General features: G+C 40.2%; 1 protein-coding gene and 1 long non-coding RNA gene across 3 annotated transcripts in view; one reads left to right on the plus strand and one right to left on the minus strand.

Moving 5' to 3' along the window:
• Positions 1-21,002, plus strand: part of LOC111245922 (uncharacterized) — a 75,762-nt gene extending 54,760 nt beyond the window's left edge. The window contains exons 2-4 of one of the 2 annotated variants that reach the window (XR_015320083.1): positions 934-1,214; positions 12,177-12,624; positions 12,888-21,002. Coding sequence is in view for 1 of the 2 variants with exons in the window: in XM_086978839.1 (XP_086834965.1) it covers positions 934-1,214; positions 9,720-9,747; positions 12,177-12,416 (549 nt within the window). In the remaining variant the exon portion in view is untranslated. Of the gene's footprint in view, positions 1-933; positions 1,215-9,719; positions 9,748-12,176; positions 12,625-12,887 lie in introns of those variants that run through there. The other variant, XM_086978839.1, reaches the window with a different exon arrangement.
• The window catches only part of LOC147757250 (uncharacterized), a 67,980-nt gene continuing 60,231 nt past the window's right edge, over positions 18,275-26,023 (minus strand). Inside the window, exon 3 of the long non-coding RNA XR_015320091.1 lies at positions 18,275-18,435. This is a non-coding gene — a long non-coding RNA (uncharacterized LOC147757250). The remainder of the gene's footprint in view (positions 18,436-26,023) is intronic.

Below are 26,023 nucleotides of genomic sequence, written 5' to 3' on the forward strand. Positions count from 1 at the left end.
TCACGTATATTTATAGCCAATGTACCCTGAGACATTTATCAAAAACGTGGGCAATCGATGTAAAATTTTCCAGCTGTCAACGGAAAATTAAGAGGCAAATTGACATCATCTACCGTCTCTTATTCCACTACGTAAGCGTTGTCGAGCGCCCCTTTACTACGTTCGAGTAGACTAATCTAATTCTTTCTCGTGTCGTCCTGGCGTTTTCGTCAACCGCGAACGTACCTTCAAGCAGAAGCCAGGCACTGCAACAGGCTCACTAGCTGTGACTGCTTGACTAGTACTCGAGGTTCTCCAACTTCGAGCAAAGGCTGTGTCTTCCTGAGGGCCTGCTATGCATTGCAAAGCGGTAGTCTGATGGGATTGACAGCTATGCGGTTTGAGCGGGCCACGTTATTCGACGTAACTTTTCACGTTCCTGCAAACTCTTATGCAGTCGCTCTGTGTATTGCTTCTTCCCTTGGAATCACAAATGCTATTGGTGCTGCTGCTGCTGCCGCCGCCGCCGCCGCCGCCACAGATTCCCTTTAAATTCAAGGCTGATGCTGTCAAAATTCGACATTAGTTGCACAGATGTTAGAACTGAGGTGAAAGCAGGTGAAAAATTGTTAAATTTAAGGCCGTGTCATATAAGACTGCCACCCGCTTCCGCTTAAGTAAGCCCCTGTCTTTGCAAAGATGATGGCGTTCTATAATTAAATATACATATGAGTATATATATATATGTATATACTGGAGCGAAAATAGCGTGCGCGCGTACCCGTATGCGACTACCTTCGTCGTGCAAACTTTACATCACTTTATAGTCATATAATAATATAAGAAATCAAGTAATTTAACTTTAAAACATGTGCTTTTTGACTCAAGATGATACTGAATGCTTACATGTGTTTTACATTTCATTTTCGTGCGTTTTGTCATGCACTATTACAGGTAAACCCTATAGAGTACCAGTTGACGCGTACACGGGCCAACAAAGGCGGTGCTTGCTCGGCCCAGATGGCGATACGGCGCCACAAACAGGCGCAGACGACGGTGGCGTGTATCATCGGCTCGGGTCTGGCGTTGGCGTGCCTCGGTGCTTTATTTGTCTTCCTTGGTACCGTGTACCGCGCCAAAAGCACGCCCTGGTTCGTCGCGGGCGGCACGTGTATATCAGTTGGTTTACTAGTTCTCCTCCTGTCTGTCGAAACTATTCTTAAGTGTCGCCGGAGGTATGCATAAACATAGGATAAATCTTACATGTGGTAGATACAACATATATATGAATGAGGGATCTAGTTAAAATTATTGAAGTTCCGCCTTCGACCCAAGTGTGTCGAATTATATAATGGGTATCAAGACTCATAAGCAATATAGCCATTATTCTGTGTATGAATTGAAGTGCGATTTCGGCCTCAGCACCTGGTTTCTTTCATTACATTTTACACTATAAGTTCACATCATCTTATTGTGAAGTCCTGCTCACAAAATTACACGTTTTAAAAATTACAAGTAAAGAATCTATAAACGGAGGCTCATTCAGAACATTTGCTTATAGTTTATGAGGATCTCAATTAAAAGTCTTTCAACTACGCAGATCAATCTTCGATACGATGACTGTGTGCGTTTTGAATGATCGAACAGGATCAATCATGATTTAACTTAGTTTCATAATTATGAAGCGATTTAAAATCGCTTTATCTAGGCTGACGGCGTACTATCTGTTCCCGGCCCTACATATGCTAAATAGAGCATATAATAGCTGGAATCGCTATGCTTACAAATTAAGTAGAAATTAAGCCTGCAAACGCACCCCTACCTATGAGCTTAATCTGTATAGCCTAAACTCGAAAGCTGTTCTTGGCCATTGCTTTTTAGATTGAATCGATGGAACAGGGGATAACTAGATATGATATTACCACAGATATAATGTTACCCATGAAAGCTTTCAGGAAGTTTTTTATTACATTTTTTCTATCTTAAATGTTTTCAACTTATTCTAAAAAAATGCTTTGCGTCAAAAAGATTGAGGGTTTCACTAGTAGAAATCGCATGGCTGTAATAGTTTGTCCCCAATGTCGAAATGTACAATTTTCTTTGTTTCCAACCAGCGGTTATTTGGCTGTATAAGCGTTTTAATAGGGGCATGTTGTTCAATAGTAGATTAAGAGCGATTTGTGATACGGTAATTGCTTTCTAAGGCAAGAATGACTCGAAGCTTTACACGGCGTACAGGCACGTTAGCCTTTCAGTTGCTGCTATCAGTTAGCTATTTGTCCAGGGGTGGAATCACGCGCATAAGTCCTGAGTTAGCAGGGGGAAAAGTTACCAACGAAGAAGCTTTCATTAGAATTTGACTTTTCCGAGAACAACTGTCAAAAGAAAGGAAATTCCTAGATAATATAAGACTCGCATGAAGCGCGATTTCAATCACTGCCATTCATTCTTCGGCCATAGATACGCTCAGGTCGCACTGAGTTTCAAAGGGCTTCAGCTAATTTGCCGGCGGGATACCAGCAGGCTCCTCGGGAAGAAGCTCAAAAATGCATCTACTGAAGACGTAGTCACTGGTGTGTCCTCTGATAAAGGGTGTTGCTTATCGGAAGAAATACAGCGCGCCCGCATCAGTGATGCATATAGTAACAACCCAACTCGAAACGCAAAAACTTATCATTTATTTCCAGGGGCCGGGGGGGATAACTGATATTTGAAAAGAATTTTTCCAGTCACTGTGAGATCAATGACAATACTATGCATCATACTTCGGAGATACGACCTTAACGTTACAAATGGCAGAAACAAAAACAGCAAGCTCCGCGAGCGATACTGGGTAAAAATCATTTGATTACTAAATATGTTAACGCGAAAGCCAAATGCACCATTCGCAGATAGTTTGTTACTTGCACCTTTTTTTCCCGCATTGCACCCGATTTTTAGCTATGGCCATTTGTCCAGTAACTGAGGTGCGGCCAGCTTGTGTAGCAAAAAGAAGTGACCCATCCTGAAACGGTAGACACTATACAGTCAGCGCCGACCACGTCCGCGAACGATTCGAATAGGCAAACGATAGCTCAGGTAAAGGTGTTTATGGAAATCCCTGCAACTCCTAAAACAACGTGGAAATGACCCGAACTTTATTGATCCGCTCAAGATCACCATCGTCCTAATCCCCCTGTCGCGGTTTTTCCTCAAACCTGATACACCCGAAAAAAATTTCTCGAAAAACGATTGAAATACTTCAGTTTGCGATCTTTCCATTTACACAAATATATACCCAGAATAGTAGATTTTCTTAGTTAGGCACCGTAGCGATGTGTGCTGGCATAATGGACAACTTCGATCCAACTATCGAAGATGCCATTACAACTCCATCTTGAAAGCTGAAATAGCGCCCAAAATGCACGTTCCAGATTCCTGCTCAGCAGAGAACTGCTCTGATTTTTCGCCACCTATCTCGACTTGAAAGTGAGAAAGGTAGAAAAAATAATATATGCGAATGTTCTGAAAGGAAAGTCGGAACTGGATCGGAATGAAAGGGGGGTCTTATGGAAATGGCTGAAAAGTTGAAAAAAATAAAATTCTAAGTATCTGTCTGCATTTAATTTCACAGCATAAAGCTACCAAACAGTTGCACTCGCTACCAAGAATAGGGCGGGCAACATTGCTACAGAAAATAGGCAATCTACTTGAATGTGTTGAAGTCCTAGCTAAATGGGTGATTGGTAAAAGCGTACTGTTATTAAAACCTGGCCATATTAAACTTCGGTTTGGGTTATCGCGCGTGACCTTGAAAATTTCATACGTAGAAGAAATGCTAGAGTGAATGAATTTCAGTGACTATTAAATATTTGTTTGGCACACGATAACGTTCTCGATCTCAAAGATGCTAAAATTTCATTCGATGACTTGAAGCGTAAAATATACATGATCTCGCAGTTCCCTTTAGCATCGAAGGCACATATATCTAGGACATTGGGCGATAGGAACACCTTTGGTGAACTGTGGTATCTTTGAGCATGTGAGCTTCTAATATTGCATCTTCAAGTCGATCAGTTATGTCTGAGGTGTAATGATACAAATTATATCCAAAACTTCAATCCCGTTTGTACTGATCATTGCATATAAAGCCTGAACCATCCTATGAAATTCTAGACTTTTACAGTCGCTTGACGATGAAGTATCCCGGATTAGGACAGCAAAACAAGTTATAACCCGCAATTGCACCTATAACGGACGAAACTTACGCTCATAGTTGGGAGGTTCGATGAACGAAGCCTAAAAGTAAGTTGCGGCGAATCCCATATTCCTCATCTCTCTGTAACAGGTATCACAGACATTACCTTGGCAGTGAGAACGACGCCATCTGGCGTCGAAACGTCACGACCCTTAAAAATCCAGCGAATCATTATTTCTATAAATGCGATGAAGGATTCACTCTGTTTGGAAACGACAAAAACAAGAACTAATGTGCACCGCTTAAACAGGAACACAACAATGGTCATATTAGTTCGATGTCATTCAACCAAAAGTTCAAGAGCTACATACCTAGCTGCCATACACGAAGCTTTTTTAAGCAAAACTTGTCAGTAACAATTAATCGGCCTGTCATCACCGAATATGGCTTGCAGGAGGCTCTGACGTCCATTTCGGCTGTCGATTTATAAGGGCAGATTGATGCCAACAATAGTCGCTTTTCCGTGGTTGATTAAGCAGAGTATGCGAAGGCAGATTTTGATAAACATACCTATAGCATCCAAACTGTCAACTCACAGTCTGTGAAGTTGTCGATCGAGGTAATACATTAAACAAAAACATAATTATGCCCAGCATAATTAATGCGGCCGTTTTAAATATCGATGTCTTCAGTGGACCGGAATCTTTATCTAGGCATCTCGAATGATGCGTCCACTTATCTATGCCTGAGAGAGGTAGTACTCAGATGCGTAAGCAACAGAATGCGTTTATCGATTTCTCTGGCGTTTTGAATTTTTTTTGGCGGGAGAGGTTAGGTTAGGACATTCTACGGTACTAAACGAAACGCTATAATAAAGACCAAGCTGTTTCTTGGCAAACAATTGAGTACGTAGATATTATTATCTTCAGCGTTTGTAGCTGCTTACTTTCTGCCGTACAAATGCCTTTCTGTGAAATCTATATTCGAGTTCAATCGTTACCTTATGAGAGCACAGAAACCAACAGGCATTGATAAAAAAGGATATCATCATTGTAGACGGCTCATACATTGAAGGAAGATTGGGCTACCGTGAAGAGTGAGGTCTTGTTTTACGTTTCAGCTTCTGGGTGAATGTATCTTTGTGTGTACTGGAATTGGGGGTTGTTTGGATTGTTCCTGCGGAGATATACAAAAACGGAGACTGTTTGTACTCGCATCAAAATGAGGGGATATTCATTCCCATGCATCGTTTTGCATGAATGATGTATGTTTTGTTTGTTATTGCTAATAGATGCTAGCTCTACTTGCAAACAGCGTAATGGTTTTGGCCACGCAAAATCGCTAATCAGCCCCAATTTGACCCCACACGAAAAAATAAAATTATCTTTAAGGTCAATTAGACGACAGCAAATAGTTTCGTCGACTTGCCGGCTACTCAGATTCTTTTCATATGTGTATAAGTAAATGCGTGAATTCTACCAGCCACCTCGCTTGTCTGCTGGCATTAGGGGTCTTCGTGAACAGGTCATTTTATTTGTTGGAGTAGACGAACCTTGTCAGATCTAATGAACCAATTTGTTTGGTACCAGTATCTACGAGCAAGTCGACTAAACTTCCATCAAGCTGGGTTCTAGGATCCGCATCCCTGAACTAACTCTACGACGAAAGCAAAGGATGTAGCTGAACTAAGACGCGGCCGTGTGGTATACATATATTCGCACATATAAGACGGTCAACGACTTCAATGCACACGAACGCCGCGGTCCGTGGGTATAGGGCTGGCGGACAGACAAAATGACACTGCTGCCGCTTCAAGAAACGTCGCTCACTGCTTTTTCGTATAAGATCCAAAAATAGCCAGTTATTATTATCTCTCTCTGCGATGCTGTGCCAGCCTACGCACAAGCACATAAACTACAAAGCGGACATAACAGAGCAGAGTGTGCTGAGGAAATATCAAATAGGAAATGTCAAATAAACTCATTTGTGTGTGCACTCAACGGAGTGTCATTCCGTGTGTTGATGAGGATTGACGTAGAGAGCTGAAGAGCAATCTCAGACTAGTCCACTTTAATACCTATGGAAGAAAGAACGGAAGGCAAGCTGGATTGCGCGCAATTGAAAAAGGCGTAACAGGCCAGCGTAAATAATTGCCTCACTTATTAGATAGAGAGATATTTTCTGGACTACACTAGGAAAAATGTGGATTGGAAACCACTGAAAGCGAAGCTCTAGTTTCACTCCGGAGGCCATTCAGAGAAGAGATCATGGTGATACAATTAGAGCATGTATTCCTTGGGGCTCATGCCATACCCAATCAGCTGGAAAAAAATTATAAAGGGCTAGATCACGCAGTGCCAGACTGACTCACTAGAGAGGGTAGAGTTGACAGTATAGATTACGAATATACAATGCAACGAACCCAACTGAATAAGAAGAGCTGAATTCGTCGTCATTTTCGAACACACAAGTAACACCCACACTTTTTTTATCTTTGTTTTTGTCCTTTTTTAGATTCACAATTGCATGTTAAGATGATTTATATTTAACTGACAAAAAAATACTCAATAAATTCTAGAATTCGAAAATATTAAATATTTAATATAAAATAGAGACTTCAATATATTTTTTTTGTTTTTTTAGTTTTCAAAACTAACTTAAAATAGGCGTAGTTGATTTATATGCGTCTATGTGCTTCGTTTTGGGATTCGGATATATATATATATGGGAAGAGTTAAAAAATAGTTTTTTTACAAGTGATTTTCAACTGTTTTTTCTACGACGGGTTTCGGTACCGCCCCCCGTGACGGTACACTGTAAACGTATTTGGCTACCACATTTAGCGATATGTGAGGTTTTGAGTTTGAAGTCGGGCATAGACGGACTATCTGTTCTACACTGGCAGGCGCCAGTCATCTAACGTAACGTTTAACAGCAGTGCCGGCAAAGAACTTGAAGATTTTGCTACCCTTGTTTTAAAGATTCCTTGGAAAAGAGAACCCGATGTAGTTAAAAAGATTAAGAGAAAATAGGTAGCATACATACCTCGTTTTTGATTCGACCATGAAAAGAGTCATCGGATGCAGGTGTAGCAGTGTTTTTCTGCGTTTTTTTTTTTATTATCTGGAAATGGTGACGGTAGACTAGAATCGGCCTCAGACGGCAGAGCGAAATAGGTTAACCAAAATAGTGAAATTCAGCAAATATCTCCGACTTGAAAGTCAATAACAGCTAGGACATATCTGTTACGGCCACCGGATCTGCTGTAAATTTGCCGTCAACTACGAAAACTTATCGTTTTCAAGAGAAATAAAAAAATTGACTCTAAAATTGCTCCATACGTGCAACTGAGTATTACTAATAGGTAAAGAAGGTCTACAATTCCTTTTGTAAACTTACCGGCCTACCAATAACAAGATTGTCATTGCTACCTGCAATCATGCAAAACAGATCAGTGTTAAAGTTCGCTAATCACCAATTGAGCGGCACACATAGCGGGACGCAACGTTCTACAACGTCCACTAAGCGCGATCTGCCTACCAGCGTAAAAATACTGATTTTTACTAATGAAAATAGCCTTATTTCATATAAGAGTTATTCTTATTGAATTAACTATCGTTTGCTGTTAGATGGAGGCCTTCATTTCGGCACGGTCACTTCAGCGACGTACTGTTTACGATGACGTAGCGTCATGATGGCGTCAAGTAGCTGGATAGAGAACCCCCAAATCACATCACAGTTGTTTAATTCACTATTGAATTTCAAAGAGTTTGGTTAATCCAGTTTGGTCTCAATGAGTCGATACAAATGAGCGTTACATTTAACATTAATGTCCATCCGATAATAAGTATTAAACAGTTAAATATTTATAGTATGTTGATAGTAAATTGCTTAGCCAAACGATAGGCAAACTAAGATGGACATCTGGGTACAGAGACAATGGCTCTGGTTGTGCTGGGGACAACAGCTTTGGCAAGTGAAAAAAGTGTTTTTGGGTCGGCTGGATGCTTATGGGTCTTTGATGAAGTATAGTCAAAATAGTCGCCATACAGTTTATATAACATTGATATACCCACAAACAAAAGAAGACGAACGACGCCTATATGTCATATATCTATAATCTTTTTGGAAGTAGCCGTAGCTATTTGGCGAATATTTTCATCTAGTCTTCCGATGAACGGTTTCGGTAGAAGAAATTTTGCTAAAAATTATTTGTTCTAGAAGAACCGGCGAAAATTAGCCAGAGATGGAACAAAGGAACGGGTGTGACGTAATAAGTACTAACATGCTTCAGTCTGCTTTAACTGTTGGGTAACCTCATGACGATATTGGAACGAGTTGAGTGCCGTTATGGCTGCCCTCACGGTATTCGATTTAACCTGCCCCAGTTAAACTGATAAAGCTTGATCTGCTGTTCTTACAATTATACGAAGCTTAAATATCTAGCCCAGTTTATTCTGTTAGCTTTCGAATAGGTAAAATGAGAGATTTCCATCAATGAAGTTCGGATTTGATTACCAATATAAAGTTCCCACGACACATTTGTGTTCCTCAGTGCTTTTGGCGTAATGTCTCTTTACCACAGTTCATGCTCGGAAATTCTTTGCTTTTGGCAGTCAGTGATATCCAGTCCGACCGAATAATTACCAGCTGTTTATTTTCCTATAGGGAAACGTAGAAATACCCATTATCGTGCCTAGGCTTAAACGAAATACTCTACAAAACGCTAATAATCGCCCTATGGGGTCCGATCCAATATACTGTTGGAAACTTTGTAAAAAAAAGTCTAGATATTATTTACGCGAAGGAAGACCGCAGTGCCCTTACATGTAGTTTACTAGGCTATTATAGTAGCACTCAACTTCTGCTGACAGATACCATAGTATTACCGGATAGAGAACAACGATTAGGGTTAGCTTTACATGCACCTAAAACATCGAAGGCCTGATACTTAATAGATAAGTACATCGTGCTTCGGATACGACGAACTAGATTAACTCGAGTAATTTTTCTGAGAAGCTACTTCCAGGTGTCGTCACCCACTAATTTTGGGCATAAACGCCTCCTATAGCAGGCGCCAGAAACGATGTACAGAATTATGATCTGCATTGTACATAGTATGCGACTTTTGAGCGCTGCCAAATTGTGCGATTTTCCGTACACCGCATTGATTTGACATATGGCAGTACGATTAATCGCTTCAAGCCAATAGCGCTACCGTCTGATCTATTAGCAGGCTAACAATGGACGTCAATATGGGCCTTATTCGGCTTAATAAAATGCTATGCAGACGTACGTGCCTCGAGTCACCTAATCTCTTGATTTGTATATTATGTTGGAATTAGAACGTTATATTAACTCAAGAACATCATTCAGAAACAGCATTGGATAAGAAGAAAGTTCTCGTTTATCGACATTAGGATACCTATATAGATATATATTGTATTTACATAATTCTAAATGAAACACTATGTTTATATGGAAAATATGAAGCACTTGTCTATTTTATTTAACTTTTGTTACAAAACAGAACCGTATCTAAATGGAGCCCTACTCCTTTCAGCCATATCGCTATGACAAACATATGTAATGTAAGTGATCACAAGTTCTCCTCTAATTCTGTTGGCAAACTTCCTATTAAATTCCCTTTTTCCTCTATATGTAGACGTTTCCTCATATGTTTAATTCCGTATTTTCTCATGTTTAGCATTTGACTGTACTAGTCGAATTTGCCCGCCATATTTTTTAAGCAGTATGTGAGATTCGTACGCCATTTTTATTGTCATTGACTTTGACTGCAGAACCCAGAGTGCGCAGTTGCTTTACTAATGGTATGCCGTTTTGTTGTCCTTCAATCTCGGAAGAAAGCGTTGCGTTTCCGATAGTTGTCTTGCATGTATTTCTCGCTTTTCTGACTGCCGCAGACACTTTGATCAGAAGATGCTTTGAACAAACACTGTGTGCGAAGCCGTTGAAAAGGAAAGAAGGAAGATGTGGACTGAATCGACTCTTATCCGCATGGCCCATTTTGATTTAGAAGGCATTAGTGATTTCTTGGCAGAATGTCCGATGGGACACCGGAAAAATGGGCTACCAATTGCGTTGGAGGGTGCCCACTGTCGTAATTTCTTTCTTTGTCAGATATCTGCATTATCAAATTCTGCGACCTACGGTTCCGTGTTTTGTTTTCTTGATCTTATTTCTCTTATTCAGTGTTGCACAAGAAGAGAAGTTTAGTCAATTAGTCTATTTTCATATTGCCCAGATTTTGCAAACTAACACGAAGCGGTTTGTCAGCCCATTAGAAAACTAATTTAGAGCCCGGAGTCCTTTTAGCCTCATGCCGACAGAGCCTAGCGAGAGAATGAACCGAATGGGCAGGCAATCTGCTTTCTTCCTTTTCCTGAACACCCTGGTAGCGCTGGGGCATGATTCTTACGTTTGTTTCGCTATTCCAAGAAGGAAGAGTGATGAGAAAGCCGTTTATCTTATCGTTACCAGGAAAAAAAAGTTCTATGAGAAGGCCCTTAGAGCGTTCCTGATCCATTTTCCTACCAAGACTCTAAGGGCCATTCTTACACGGGTGCTGACGCGTCGAAATTTCTTCTTATTTCCTGCCACGCCGCCTGCCCTACACTTTTTTCTCTTAGACCTGCTCGCGGTAGCATCGTTCTCTCTCGCAGACGCGCGAGTGCAGTCAGGCAATCGCCGTTTACTTTTAGGAACGTGGTCATGGCCGTGACACAAGAAATAAAGCACAACTGCAGACCACTAATTCTCTTGCATTGCCTTGCGGGACGGCCCAAGCCCCACCTTGCGATCCGACCTCCGCGCAGCGAAGAATTCACTTGTATTGCTATTATTGTTAGTGCGTTTTTGTATTCATGCGCATTTGTTATTTGTAAATTCCCTATCTCCATCCAGCCTTTGCACTTCCTTTAATTCTCTCGCCCTTGAAGCCTTTTTATTACCTTTTCTTGGAAAAGCAATGTTATGCTTTAAGCATCGAATGTTTGAAGCCCCGAGCAGAAGAGCGCCGCAGCAATAAACGAGAATACTTACTCCACGATTTTCACCATGCTTTCCGTCGTGCGCGGCACAAAAAACACGAGCAATACTATTGACTGCCATCATACCATGTATAGAAACACTACCCACGGTTTCGATGATAACGACTCCCAGTGTTATTCGTGCTTGGCTAGTCCGTTTTGCAGCTCCAGTCGGTTTCTCGTATTTTTCGTCCGAAAAACTTTACCTACCAGTAGCGCTATTAATGTAACTAAGAGGTTTTTTTGACCTAGATGTTGTGCCTTTATTTTTCCCACATCAAGTTTCTAAGCTCGCCAGCGCTCCTTTTCCCTCACCCTTTGGTTTTTCTCTCTGCTATTCCGATTCCGACAGTGTTTGGGGATTGTCCCGATTGGACCCGCAACTAGACTCGTATCTCTCAGCGTAGCACAGCTGAAAAGCGGCTTTGAGGAGCTACCGTTGAAGGCAGCTCTGTAGGTCTGCCACCTGTTGCTTTGTAACTTTAATGTAATATTCGTTTTGCTTACCTTTCTCGTTTTTACTCAGCTTATCCGTAGAAAAAGCAGTAGCGGTAGTAACCATACAACTCTTGCGTTTAAACGCTGGTACGCATAAATTCGTCTAGTTAACCAGTAGCTGATTTACGTCTGCTCTCTTGTCTATTTAAATCTTTCGAAGCCCTTCAATAAGTTTTCTTTTGCCTTACTTGACTTACACTGTTTCGGTACTCGATTTTTGCCCCTGGACAGGACTCACCGTTCCGTCCCCTGCCCGTTTGGTAGCAGGATAAGTTTCCCGTATAGATTTGGTGTGTTAGAAGAGGGTCCTTCCTTCAACGTTTCTTTTCCGTTATCGCTCAATGAGGGCTTATGTTCACGTAAACTAACTGCACTTTTATACCTTCGTTTTCTCTCCCTATGTTTTTTCGTTTTGCTTGTAATGGCGACTATGATGGGTCGCTGATGTCGTTGTCCTTAATGGATGTGCTTAGAGCGAGTCTGGACCGGAAGCTGGAGAGGACACGCAAGGACTCGGGGCCGGTGCGGCTAGTTCCTCGCATATCGACGATGGCAACGGCAAGCACGTGCGGAGACATCCAGACACAATCGGATCCCGGGAACTCGGCGGGGCCGGAATCGCCCATTCATACGGCCAGCAATCCCTGTCCGCTCCAACAGCGCAATATGCCATACTCAGCGGCGCCAGCGCACAATATAAACATCAGCATTAGTAATATTAGAGCTTTACATACGCTTAGTATTAAGAGGTCGCATAGTTCCCCATCATCCGTACGATTGAACAATCATGAGGCAGTAGTTTAGCATTGCCTAAAAGATGCAGCCTCTAGGCACGACTGTCTTTCCGTGCTACATCCGTAACAACAAGAGCACAGTCACTATTGGAACGCCTGATACTACTTCCAACTAACGTCAATAAAGGTAGGATAAACTGTATGCTACACACAATTGTTGGTTAAACACAGAACAGCCTGATTACTATTCATTTGTCTGATTGTGTTTCCTTATAAGCGAAAATTGAAAGTATAAGGTTAACAAGACTACGTTCATTGTGTTCTATAATACGTGGCCTATTTGATTTTTTCCTTATTCAATGTTAACCAGTGTACCAGATTAGGAGAGAAATACAGGATCGATAAGATGTGTATATTTGTAAATTCTACATTGTACGGCTTGTTTCACAGACGTATTGCGGACGTAGAGGAAGGTGATTTATGCGGTAGAAACTTGCTGGAATGAGTCGATTAACCAGACAATGATCGGGAGCAGCTTTGCGGCAGCTCGTCAACACATGCCCCTGACTCGGCCCGTGTACCTTACCACGTAAGAAAGGGCGTACTACTAGGAAGTGTTCGACGACCGTAGCAAAGAAGAGGGGTAGCACTGTTCAGCATCCACATGATTATCCAAAGCGTCTGCCGTTCATCTAAAAGCTAGCAAACTCAGCCGGGCAGCGCGCCGGGATGTCACCACTCTGCTCGGGATTAGAGAAGCCTTCCTAAATAAAGCTCCTGCAGTAGCAGATCAACTTTACTACAGCAATGTGGCAAATTCGAGACTAACTGAGGTAGAACTTTTTTTTTTGAAGCTTGATTTTGTGTACGTTTCAAACCTATGCGTGCGAGAGGGTCAGTATTGTCGCCTGCTTTGGTTGCTTACAGACATCACGGTGACTCTCATTCTCCTTAGCCCTGTTCCACGTTCGGGATATAGCCTAAATCCGATTGACACGCAGCTGAACCGGCAATTTTTTTCGTGCCGATACAATATTATCTCCTGTAACTTAATCACGTTTAGGCGCAATCCCTTTATTTTGCTTGTCTCAATATTCTTCGCCGATTTCTGTAATTCTGTAGTTGACACGAACTGACGAAATCATTTGTGCCTGTGGCTTTGGCTTGGTGTGCTATATATATAACACCACACAGAAACGTAGCTGGTTTATTTTACTTTCCAAGACTCTCCCATGTCTCGTCTGTGCCTCTTTTCTCATAACAGAGTGAGGCTCTTTTGTTTAGGGCTCATACAGGTTAAAATTGACATGCGTGGCAGTGCTGTATTCTGTGCTCATCGGAAAAAGGCTAGAAGCTTCAGGAACTTTTTGAGGGTGCTGGACTACGATGATGATGATGATGATGATGATATTGATAAAATATAAGATGCCTTATATTTTTTGGGTTCTACGCCCGCTCTTTGAAGAACCGTTTGCCTCCAAGATCTTCGTATCCCTACAATGACAAATGTGTACACCGATAGCTTGATGTCCCAGTCGAAATCTTTGCTTGCTTCGTCCACGCCTCTGTTATCCTGAATTGCGCCCAAGAAAGCCGTATTGGGCAAAAAAGTTTTGTTCCCTGTAAACATCTGCTATCCATCCTTCATGAATCTACACGAGCCCTACGTATAACAGGATAACCTTGACACTGCCTGCCACCGTTTTATTGCTTGCCTAGCTTTGAAAAGGATTATTTGTCAAAGCAAAAACTCTCATTTGCGATCCAGTCCTATCAACCTACTATCACACGACTATATTTGTGTAGCTATATGTGTACGTATCTGTGCAACGGAGATAGATAACACTAGAGAGCGATACAGGTGATTCCACCGTTCCTACATGGGAATGTGGTCAGAAGGTAACACGATGGCGGATGGTGAAATGATGATAGTGTGACACTTCACGCATGCAACAACACGGTTCGACAGGTTAAAAAAACGTTGGCTGACAAGGTGATGGAGTGGCACCAATATTCCTATATTGCTACCTGTACTGCTGGCCACAGTCAAGCGCTCCTACTGTCAGGCATAAATACATGCTTCAACGTATAGACACAACGTAACGCAGCATTGTGCTATGCCAGTCGTTTCAAGCTCTCCCGTTTAGCTACTGCCGGCAAGCGATGCGCCTTCGTTTGATTCGAGCAAACGGCCACTCGATCATTCGTTTGAGACGTTTGCCACGGTCTTGCGAAACGTGACCTCGACCTTAAAACCGGGGCCTTAGACGGGGATTTAGAAATCTTGTTTAGCAACAAATTTTTATCGTTAACTAAGCTTTCATTGCACATCGAAATTTCACCGTTCAGGGCATGACCTGCATCCAACCATTACCACCGACCCGGCTATATCGGCTTACGCCTACATCTTCTGACCTTGTTTCGTGCCCGAGCGGTTACTTATTTCTGCTTTAGTATTTTTTTAGCCGTGGATAAAGAGTCGAACGGTACACCATCCATGCTTAAAATTAGCCTAGAATACCCCCAATCCAACGCAAATAATAGCAAAAAAGCAAGACGTAACCCGTCGAGGCCGCTGGGCGCCGTTGTCTGCTGAAGGTTACGGACGACTGCGAAAGAAGAACCACAAAAAGAGGACCTAAAACGGAAAATAGGAGACAGTCGGCTGCGGGTAACGAAAAGAAATTCGAGAGTATTATGGCACGAAAACCCTGTCTCAATACAGTGAGCGCCAAACATCGGGTAATAGAGTTTTTATGATGTAAACCATATCAACCCCTCCTTCTGGCCTGGCTTTACCCAATCTCAACCAGTCCTCTCTGTCATCGATATTAAGAGCAAAAATTTATATCTTGCCCCCAACCCTAGGTGTAACCAGTCGGGCGTTAAGAGAGGAAAACAAACGGCGGGCAAAATCGGTTTCGCTTTGGCCATTTTGCCAGAAATAGTTGACCTTTACTCCTACGTAATAGACACGGATGAATAAGCATATCGCAGCTAAGCAACCTAAATGTATTAAACTAACGTTATTGTTTTTAATTAGATTCAGATTAGTGTTGTTATAAGCAAGAAATGACGGGAGAAAGGAAAATTAATGCGAAAAATAAAGAATGAAAGAATAGTCTGTAGATTAAAGAAAACTTGGATGAAATATGCCCCTAGAAGTCTCCTAGAGGTCAATTACCGCTTGAATCGCCGTCACGTTTCATAACCTTATCGCAGCGTCTACGTAGAACAGAACTGTTTTTGGGTAAAGCAAGCAAATTAACGCGGCTGTCTTCAAAAATTTCATCAACAACGTTTTCGTGATGTACGTACGTAGAACTCGCCCGAAATTGCTCTCTGTCGGCTCTATTGTTAGATACATAATACATCTGTGTGTCTCTGTGTGTGTGAGTGTGAATGTATGCAGTTTCGGTGTAATTCCGTCCACGGGACTCCGCACATTTTTCGAGCATTTTTGACGAGCACATTTCTTACATGAAGAGAGTCTTAAAAGTGCCGGACACCCGCAAAACACATAGGTATGGATACAAAATATATTGGAACTGTAAGTTGCAATAATCGGTTCTGCTATTATTTTAACTTGTGGTGTTACGCTGTTACTTGAGAACTGAGAACGTATGGTCGCCGATTCTTAATTAGTATCTAGAAAGCTTATGGAAAACGTGTATAACGTAACGTAACTAAAGCAACATAACTAGCCGCACACAATAAAGACGGCTGGTATATCTATTTACCTGTATTAATGTTGGGTTCACCCATAATAGAAAGAAAATAATAGTAATTGCAAATGATGCTCGGCCGAGGCTCTGTATAATATAATCAACTAAAAATATATAAAGATTGAAAGGTATGTAAACATATGTATAGAACAGTAACGGAGGGAAATGAAAGACCATATGGCAGTTGTAGGTACGTACCGAAGATGGCCACTAACCCAGCCGTAATGAACTTCTTCTGCCACCTCAAAAGTAAAGGCTATCCTGTTTAGCGCCGAAGTGCTACATTCATTGGAAGCGTATATTGATTGAGAACAACGATACAAACGGACAGGGAAACATCCAATTCAAAACAGAACAAACAGATTTTCCCTCTTATTGGACTGTTCATAAAACATGCGCGCTTTGCATAGCCCATACCATTTAAACCGACATAGATTATACTCCACATTAAATCTATTCTGGTACAAGTTATTCGACTGTAACTAACAAGATCAAAACGAACTTTTGCCGTGATAGTTATCGGACTCACATTTTCCAGGGCCGATTTTCACCCCGTGTACACAATTTGACACAGTGACCCACATGAATATATCGAAGAGGGAACAATTTTTGTAAATTTTGTAGACAATAACAACAATAAATGAGAAACAAAAATAATGTCATCTAAGCAGGCTCGAATAACAGAGAAGTATTTAGAAAAAAACATTAATAATTACCTACACTAGAGCAACTAACAATATATGTGCTAAGTATGGCTGATTATTATTATAAACAATTATAATCGATAATAATAGTAAATATTAGTACAGTGGAGCCTACCTATAGATATCACAGTAAGGAGGCATCGATTTGAAGAAAACACAATACGATCACAATGCAAACTGATGTTAAATGTTGATAGAAATGAGAAAAACATGAGTACCTACAGTTTCAACAGCGACAAAGGAGCACCTGCTCGGCATGTACTTCTTACGGTCGTAACCTAGATAAGCAACTGTACAACTCAACACTTCACCGTACCGAGCTAACAATCACTCTAGTTACTACTGCACCAGCGATGATACTTCGACAAAATGAAGACTAAATATTTGACAGCGGCAAAACAAACCATAAACAGAATGAGAAGCAGAACACCCTGATACAAACTGTGCATCAGTGTCTTCAGGAACTACACTATTCTAAATAACAATGATAACACCTTGTGCTGCTGATAATATAGAGGGGGCGCTTTAAGTGGCTGAAAATGATGATTATATTTATATTGATTGTGATTATTAGCGAGATGCGCTGTATGTACTTGTGCTGAGCGTGACGAGGCTTCTTTTTTTTTATGGCAATGGCGATAACGAGATAGAGATAACCGTACGCTATTTTTTTTTTCGTTTACTTACGTCAGACAAAGATACTCTTGCCGATATTCTAACGTTCAATATAAAAGTCTAGATTTTTCCTATTCTAACCACAGAAGTGTCGCTTTGCTTTGTTCCGAGATAGTGATCATTGTTTCCTAGGATCGGGCATTAATGTCAAACAGAAGAAAACTTGAACTGTTTTGTTCAGAGGATTACGCCAGAATAGTACTATATGCACCTTTATCTGATTTAAAAAGATAAATACACTTTATTTGTTACCATGGCAAAACAACGATATGAGTTTATGCTTGTCAGACGCTCTAGCTGTTGAATCTGCAAAATCGTTGCACTTTCAAGAGGTATTGGGTCCTAGTCCTAGCTATTATCGAAAAACAGTTGTATGTATCTCTAAGCCTATAATCTCCGTTTAATTCTCAGTAAAATATTACTAACAGTAGTAAACTAAGCTCTCGAAATTAATAGGGCAAAGCGACGTCCCACCAATTCCCAAAGCGCTAACGTGAGACCGGTAAGGATAGAGATATTGACTATATTAGTTCCCGTTAGTCCGCAAACCATTAAAGTGATCTTGCGTTTTTTGCACCATGACAACTACGTACATACTCTATGTAGCGCACGCGATACACGTACTCTATACAGGTTACCTATCACTGAAAGACTGTTTGTTATCAGCATCGAATATCGATCACCACAAACGCCCGACGCTAATATATATATATATACATATATCGTTGTGAGGTAGAGCTGTTCATTCTGGTGAAGTCGCCTATTGTCGACTATTGTGCTACTACACCGAAATTCGATGAACTTTGACTATTGCTGAATGGGGTCTCTAGGTTACATCAGCAGCCTCCGCATATCTCGTTTTGTTTGTCATAGACCAGAAGAGTTCGTTGTCATCTGCAACATATCAAACCGTTAACGGTTATGACCGTCCAGAGGATAAACGTGAACGTTGTATATAGATCTAGTACATATGATACGAGTATATTAAACACAAAGAATTTATTGGAAAAAATTTATACGAGGGCACATATAAACAGGTTACACATTTGACGCATACGCACATGGCTACATATATCGTAACTGCGCGATATGATACAATAGTTAAGAACACAGCATTAGCTCTAGCGTTAAAATTAGGATAAAGGCTAACTAACATTGGTCTTAATCATTACCAGTGCGCATGCCTTTTGCCTATCCCTTGATAAGACACCCAGAACTTCACATTCCTCAGAAAAAACAGCTATTGCTCTGTGAAGTGCCTTACACGGCAACGAAAACAAAATAGGATTTAAACGACCTTAGGTCACTATTGAGCTCCACTGCGTACCGGCAGTTGATTTCTCACGTCCTGAAGACCTTGGTCCTCCCTCAGCTTTCACGGTCGCGTTGAGTGCTAGAACAAAATCGAAGTAGGAAGTGAAGCTCTTCCGTCGTAGCTACCTGGTCCGGTTCAGCTTTTTGTTCTTGAAAATAGCTAGGAATAGGAATGCTATTGGTTCATATAGCCGCTCCGCAAAGAGCTGTCCAATGTCCTCGAACACCGTTCAGTTTGGCATTCGAAGTTGACAGCAACAACACCATGGCAGTAACTTGTCCAGATCATTATTCTGATGGTGGGACAGGCCTTGGTCACGTTTCGCCCCCTTTCCTTTCCTTTCCTCGTTGTAGTTTACCAATCTCCTCTCATCAAACAGTCATGTCTTTCTTGGTCAATCCAAAGGACCTGCTGTATTCCCTTATATTTTTTGGTGAACATGAGCGGACACATTCATTGCTAGATAGACCATTAGCTTTTTCGATAGGACACACAGGCCAAGCAGAGCCAGTTTAGCCGGTCGGTCAGCAGGACATTATCTATCGAGTCAGATAATCAGTCGTTCGTACAGCATAAAGTACCTTTATTTTTAGCTCCTGCCGTGCTATTGTTGATGTACCTAGAGCGCTCGTGCTGCAGCCGCGGCTGGCCTTGTTAACATTATCATAGATACAACGTTATCGAACAGAACACATTCATATAGCATAAAACAAATATTGCCTCCCGTTAGCGTGTGGTCGGCCTGTGACAAAAAAGCCTTTATCATCTTACGGCCAAAAGAATACCTGAGAAGCGGATAATATAGCGGCAAGATTGCATATGTGGCAAGAAGATCCGATAACGTGACCGACGTGATTAAATTAGGTAAGTTTGAAGGCGTAAAAAAAGTAAACATTATGGGAGCATCGTGAATTAGATAAATGAAGAGGAAAACTACATGGAGTCTCTACTATTTAATCAAAGCTGTACAATTAAGCATTGCTTGCTTCGCTTATATGAATCAATGTATTATACAGAATGTCATAGCAATGCTTATCCAGACTATACTGCCGTCGTTGCAGTTTCTTATAGCGAAGACTTCATATACAAGTCCATGTACATTCATCAGCATATATATATATATATATATGTTGCTAAATATATTTCTGCTTTATATCCATCTATTTATAGCGCTATTACTTAATCAACAAAAAAACACCTGGTGACTTATTCATTTCTGGGCTATACAGTATATAGTAGAGCCGGATTTTAGAAAACGAAAGAAATATCAATAATTCCATGTTAATAATGTTCAGGAAGTAAAGCGTTCTAAGACAATGGTTATGATAAAACCAATTATAGCGATACGTGAAGACAAAGGACAAGAGTCTGAAAACGAGTGAGAGATAATAAACAGTACGATAAAAAATCTAGCTGTAGGGCTACTAGGCCGATTCTAGTCTGTCCGTGGCCTAATGAAAGAGAATATAGACGAGTGAATCTAGCGTTGGTGTGGACGTGCTCGTGGACTTAAACAAATCTATACGGTCTGCCATCACGCGAAATTAGGCTGCATTTTAGTCAATGGCGAACAATGATACTGCAATAATTGAATAGTGACAAAAGATATTATTATGATTTTCCGTGAGATACTTCTACTATACGTCCCCGCGACACAACAAAACCCCATATAGGCGTCAGTAACAACAACGGAAGTTAAGTGTTACGCAGCCATGATTCCGACCGAATGAAACAGATTCGTTCAGAAGAAATAGTAGATATATGTGTGTTTGTTGTTTTTCATCCCCGACACTGAAAAAATGAACAAAAGGAAACTTGTCCGCAAGTTATAGACGCAACCACACCATTAAGCAGTTCTGTACGATGAGAAAAGAGTAAAGAAACGGAAATATCATACACAGCTCGAGACCGGGTCTTATATAGATCGAGTGTAACGAGACATGAAAATGAGATGAAAACTTAGTAATATTATAAATAATATTACTGATAATAAAAGGATGGCCATAAAATGATGATGGTGATAATAGGGTAAACATGAAATAGGAAAAACCTCTTTGAATTACGTGCGGTACTGCACAATACGAGGTAGCCATTTGTGTAACTTGGTATATAAACATCTTCATTAACTAAATAAAAAGCGTAAAAACTACTACGATTTTTTGCATAGGCTCTATCTATTTATGTAAATTGACAAAAAAAAATCTAGTTTTTACTTTTTTTAATATTTAAAGAACATAGCTTATTATCATTTAGTTATTAAATATCTATTAATGGGTAAATATCTCTTACTATAAATGCAAAACTTCTTTTCATAGAATCGCTCGGGGATGGATAATACCAAGCGTGGAAGAATTATTAATATGTAAGTATAAATAGATGAAATAGGCAATATATTGGAGAAAACGAGAGAGCTGGCTGGCTGGCTTGTCTTGTTCAAAATCATCTACCTACAGAAGCATCTTAGGAAAAGTGTGAACAAAAGAAGAAGGATTACGGTGTCACTGGCAGAATCTAGGTTGTCATTATAATAAAAAAATATATAATTTAACTATAGAAATGATATACTATATTTCATTCTATCATATATCACTATGACCATAAACAAGAAATAGTTAAACGTATTGTTCATTGTTGTAGCAATTCTTGAATACGCAGACACGTCCTCGTTCGGTTATCGTTAATAATGTTAAAACTTTTTGACATTAGGGTGGGGTGTGATATTCTGTGATAGATCAGTAAAGAATTATAGATACTAAATGGAAATATAGTTATTTTCTAAATGACTGTGATACTTATAATCACAATACCGTCAATATCTTGGCTCAGAACCCTTTTTAGGCTATACAATCACTAAACGTCTGTAGGCTTCTACCAAACTTTAATTAATATCATTTTGTCATACATAGCTTTGTCCAAAATAAGCTCATTTATTTTGCTCATTGCTATTTTGATCCCGAAAGAAATCGTATAAAAATCATGAGTCAATTTAAAATGAATACGCCGCTTGTGAGATCGAACAAGCCTCGAGCAAGTTTTCGGCCTTTTCCGAGGCCTATTCCATCTCAGCCAGGCCGCCGCAGAGGCGCTATGCATTTCTGAACACCTCTAGATGACCGTGTGCAGCTAAATACAGCCGTTTCATTAACTGGTGTCCTCTGTAATGGGACGGCACGGGCGATTCAGATGACATTGCCTCGACAATTCACTTCTCACTTCATACCATCTCCGCTAGAGGAGCTTTTGACAATGGTCTTATGAGACTGTGCTACTGATAACGATTCGACAATGATGTCCAATCTATTGACCGCGCATACTCATGGCTAAAATGCCTGAATGGGAAACCCAGAAATAGCGGATCCGATCCAAAATGGCCATAACTAATGTCAGCGTGTAATAGATCGTTCGAAATTGCCACTTCTTCCAAGTCGGTGCATGGTCTTTTAGAGCAAGTTTTATTTGTTCAAAAAATATGTTTTTCTGTTTTTCAAAAAACAAGTTTTATCTGTTCAAGACAGTTGGAAATATTTATTATGTATATTACTAATTTTCATTTAAAGGACATTTTGCAGATACACCATTTTTTGTAAGTACCAAAACGTTTAATCTACTACGAATAGTGGTTTTTGCACTTTGATGAACGCTTAGTAAACGCTAAGGCACGAAAATTCCGGACTAGAATTTGGCTAATGTCAAATAGAGTGTGTGCGAGCTAAATGCTACATGCTATCTCATTGCTTTGCGCCAAAATTCCCAATTGGCGTGATATTATCCATTAAAATTTGTTCTTACAAACTGGAAAAAAAGTAAATTTGTTTTTGCACAGACGGCTAGTCTCCTCTGAGTACGCAATACCAGTTCTGTTTAAAAATTGCTCGCTACAACTTGAACGATGCGATAGACAGCTTCTGATCGTTGCATGCATGAAGTCAGAACATTTCCGAAACTTCATTAAAGGACAACATCTAAATGACTGGGTTATTATAATGGTATAAATAAACGGCCTTATTATAGCGGAGAAACTGCAAGAAGTTGTCTTCATTTGATTCCAAAGGTCTTTTTAAGCGAGATAGCGCTAAATATATAGGCAGTTGAAGGATCACGGTCAATAACATCAGATACAAAAGGCCGCGTATAAGACTACAAACTTACTTCAGCGGCATGTAGGCTTCAAGATATGGATTAATGATCATTATATCCGCGGATTCGCGGATTTAAAATCCTAATGCACTTATCCACTGTGAGCTCTGCATAAATTAGACAGTGAACGTATAAAAAATAGAATCAAGACCTCGTTATTAATGAAGAAGTTATTCGACTTCTGTTTACAGCGATTAGATTAGAGAACACTGTCGACATCATATATTTGAATGTTATGGCGTTTACCATCGTAACAAGGAATACTAGTACTAACTTAAGCCAATTTTCTTATCGTATTTTTCATTCCTATAATTGCGTACGTCTCTTCATGCATAGCAAAGGCTTCTCAAAATCGAACTCCTATACAAGCTTTCATGAGTGTCTGAACAAGTATGTTTTGCACTGTAAATAGCTATGACGAATGTACTTCGTAAGTTTCAATCAAAGCCCCACTAAATTCATAGTTCCTTGGCGGAACAGAACAAAATCGATTCCTATATTGTTCTCTAGGTAACTGACATCGACTAAACAAATAGAAATTTCATACTTCGTTATTTGAATTGCGTCTTTTTTTTCCAGTGACAAAAAGATGCGCGAGTTGATTTCGGATACTGGAAACCCAACTAATTCGTTGCAAAGCCCAGCCAGTCGTCTGACAGAAATTGGGCCATCGGTCATCGAGTTCCCTCGAAGGACGCTGTCGATATTCGGCAAATTTTAACTATCGCTCCTACAATTAAAGAGAATTAAGTGTGATAAATAGTAAATAGTCGTTTTATACATTAGGTTTCTACAAGTGGATGTGATAGACTTTCGAGACTGAATGGGTTTAGGACTACGCAACGTTAGTAGACAAAATTTGGTTGATTTACTCTAGGGAAAATGAATTTATTAAGAAAAACATCGCTTTATCTTGAAAATCAACGCTCAGCCGCGCAACTTCCTCGGAGATCAATAGAAACGTTAGGCAAAGAGGCCTCAAGCCTGGTACAGACTTAAAAGCTGCCAGACCGCTGGGAAAGTCTGAATGAAGGAGGGTACATTTAACACATACTAAAAAGCCTAAGTAGTTCGAAAACTACTGAGTTTCAATGTTTGCCGTTTTCGTTCATGACAGTGTAATAAGTATCATATGTAAAAATGAAGGGGGAGATACGGCGCTAGATTCGTGAAGGTTAATTTTTTTACCCATCACCAGCTTCCACTTGAAAAGCTATTAACGATTAATTAATTCGGAAATCGTTACGTACGGCCGGCACTACCTATAACATTGGCCTTCATTATGACATACGGATGATTTGAGCTGGTTTTAGGCCTTACATGAACTCATATGATTGTACCATTGCTCAGTCTTAGGCTGCCATGAAGGCTTCGACATATATCAATGAGCCAATAAAATAGGAAGTTGGCATGTTCAGAATCAGATTTTCACTTTTCACAAAGCTGTGTGTGGGGCTCCCGCAGTACATTTTCTAGTTAATTACCATATTCACAGTTGTCCGTAGGGTCAAACGATTAAAAGGTGGCAGTTCGTAGAAAACACAACCTCGTATTCAAAGCAAATAGGCCTATATCGATCAAACTGGATGTTTGTACAACTATTTAATAATAACTTAGTTTGACATCCGGTTTATTCGTTGTATGAAAGTATAATTATCTATCCATTGAAGTTGACGAGAACTACATCAATTTTTAGATTGCGAATAGTGACGCAAGGCCCAGGCAACGCCTTAATCGTTTTACGGTCGCCACTTGTCTTCCGTGCGCTTGACACTTCCACAACATAGCAAAAGCGCGCAACATTAGAGATAGCAGTACTATTAAGAAACTTGTTAAGTTTCTTATCTATATACGGTCCGTTTTTTAATAAATAAACCTGTTTAGTTTGCCCCTCCCCGTGTTGACATGCAAAGTTACGCGACTTGCCTACCTGATCCGTATGAATGAAAACGGCAAATCTGCAAACGTACACCAGCGTACGAACATATGGGTAGAGTCGTATACGTAGAGTTTCTGTGTACCGAGCACGAAGCTAACTTGAGTACCACTAAGTTTTCAGTTAACCGAATACAATAACAGCATTCACAAACGGGAGAAACTTTTTCGATCAACAAACCTCCCTGCAGATAGGGGGATCGGGCGGAGTACTGCCGATGCCACAGACAGCCATCGAATCACTGTGACTAGCTTTCATTGTTTTTGTCAAACACACATTCGAATTTGAGCTATTAGATCTATCTAGACCGGGGTACAGTACCAATACGTTGCAACGACGACATTAAGAAGCAAGCAGCCGACCGTCGTCACAACCAGGAATAACGGATGGTAGAGGGTTAAGACCTACTACTAAAGATTCGAGTTTGCTTATGAGCAGCTTCTTAAGAAGCTGTTTTCGACGAAGAAAAGTATGAAGTTGATGTGTTTGAAATAAGCTACATATACGTATGTTACGTTTACCTGTTTTGCCCTATATTCGAAAGGTATCGCAGCAATAGGCCAAACTAAAAACGTTTGATGCGATCCTAGTTAATATTTAAGACATCTTGCTTTCTATTGGTTCCTTAAGCGAGACAAATAGTTACTGAAGTAAACTGTATGGAAAGCAAGCTAGATTGAGATGGGGCAAGGGAAGCTATTCTATTCCATGTGCGATAAGTGGTTATCATCACAGCATTAGTTAGTCTATTTCATTGATGTATTTAACAAAAATGTTTTATTTATCCCTACAAATTTGCAGCAAGATAACTGCTAATTGACTGAAGCCACTTGTACAGAATTAGTATAAACGCTAAGCCCATGAAGCAGAACAAGTTTTGCACCATAGAGAATGTCAGCACGAAAAACACTAATGTTCCTATTCGAATACTAAAAATCCGGCCTGTGTTTTGTCGAAATAGCATTATTTTGTTTTTTAAATACTTTTTTCATGTATTAGTAACGTATTTTTTATTCTATTTATTTATTTTATTATTTTATTTAACTTACATTAGTTGAACAATTTCGATACAATGGTTATAAATTCTGAGTCAC

Source organism: Varroa destructor, unplaced genomic scaffold, assembly GCF_002443255.2.
Source record: "Varroa destructor unplaced genomic scaffold, Vdes_3.0 BEIS01000002.1, whole genome shotgun sequence".
NCBI classification, from domain to species: Eukaryota; Metazoa; Arthropoda; class Arachnida; order Mesostigmata; family Varroidae; genus Varroa; species Varroa destructor.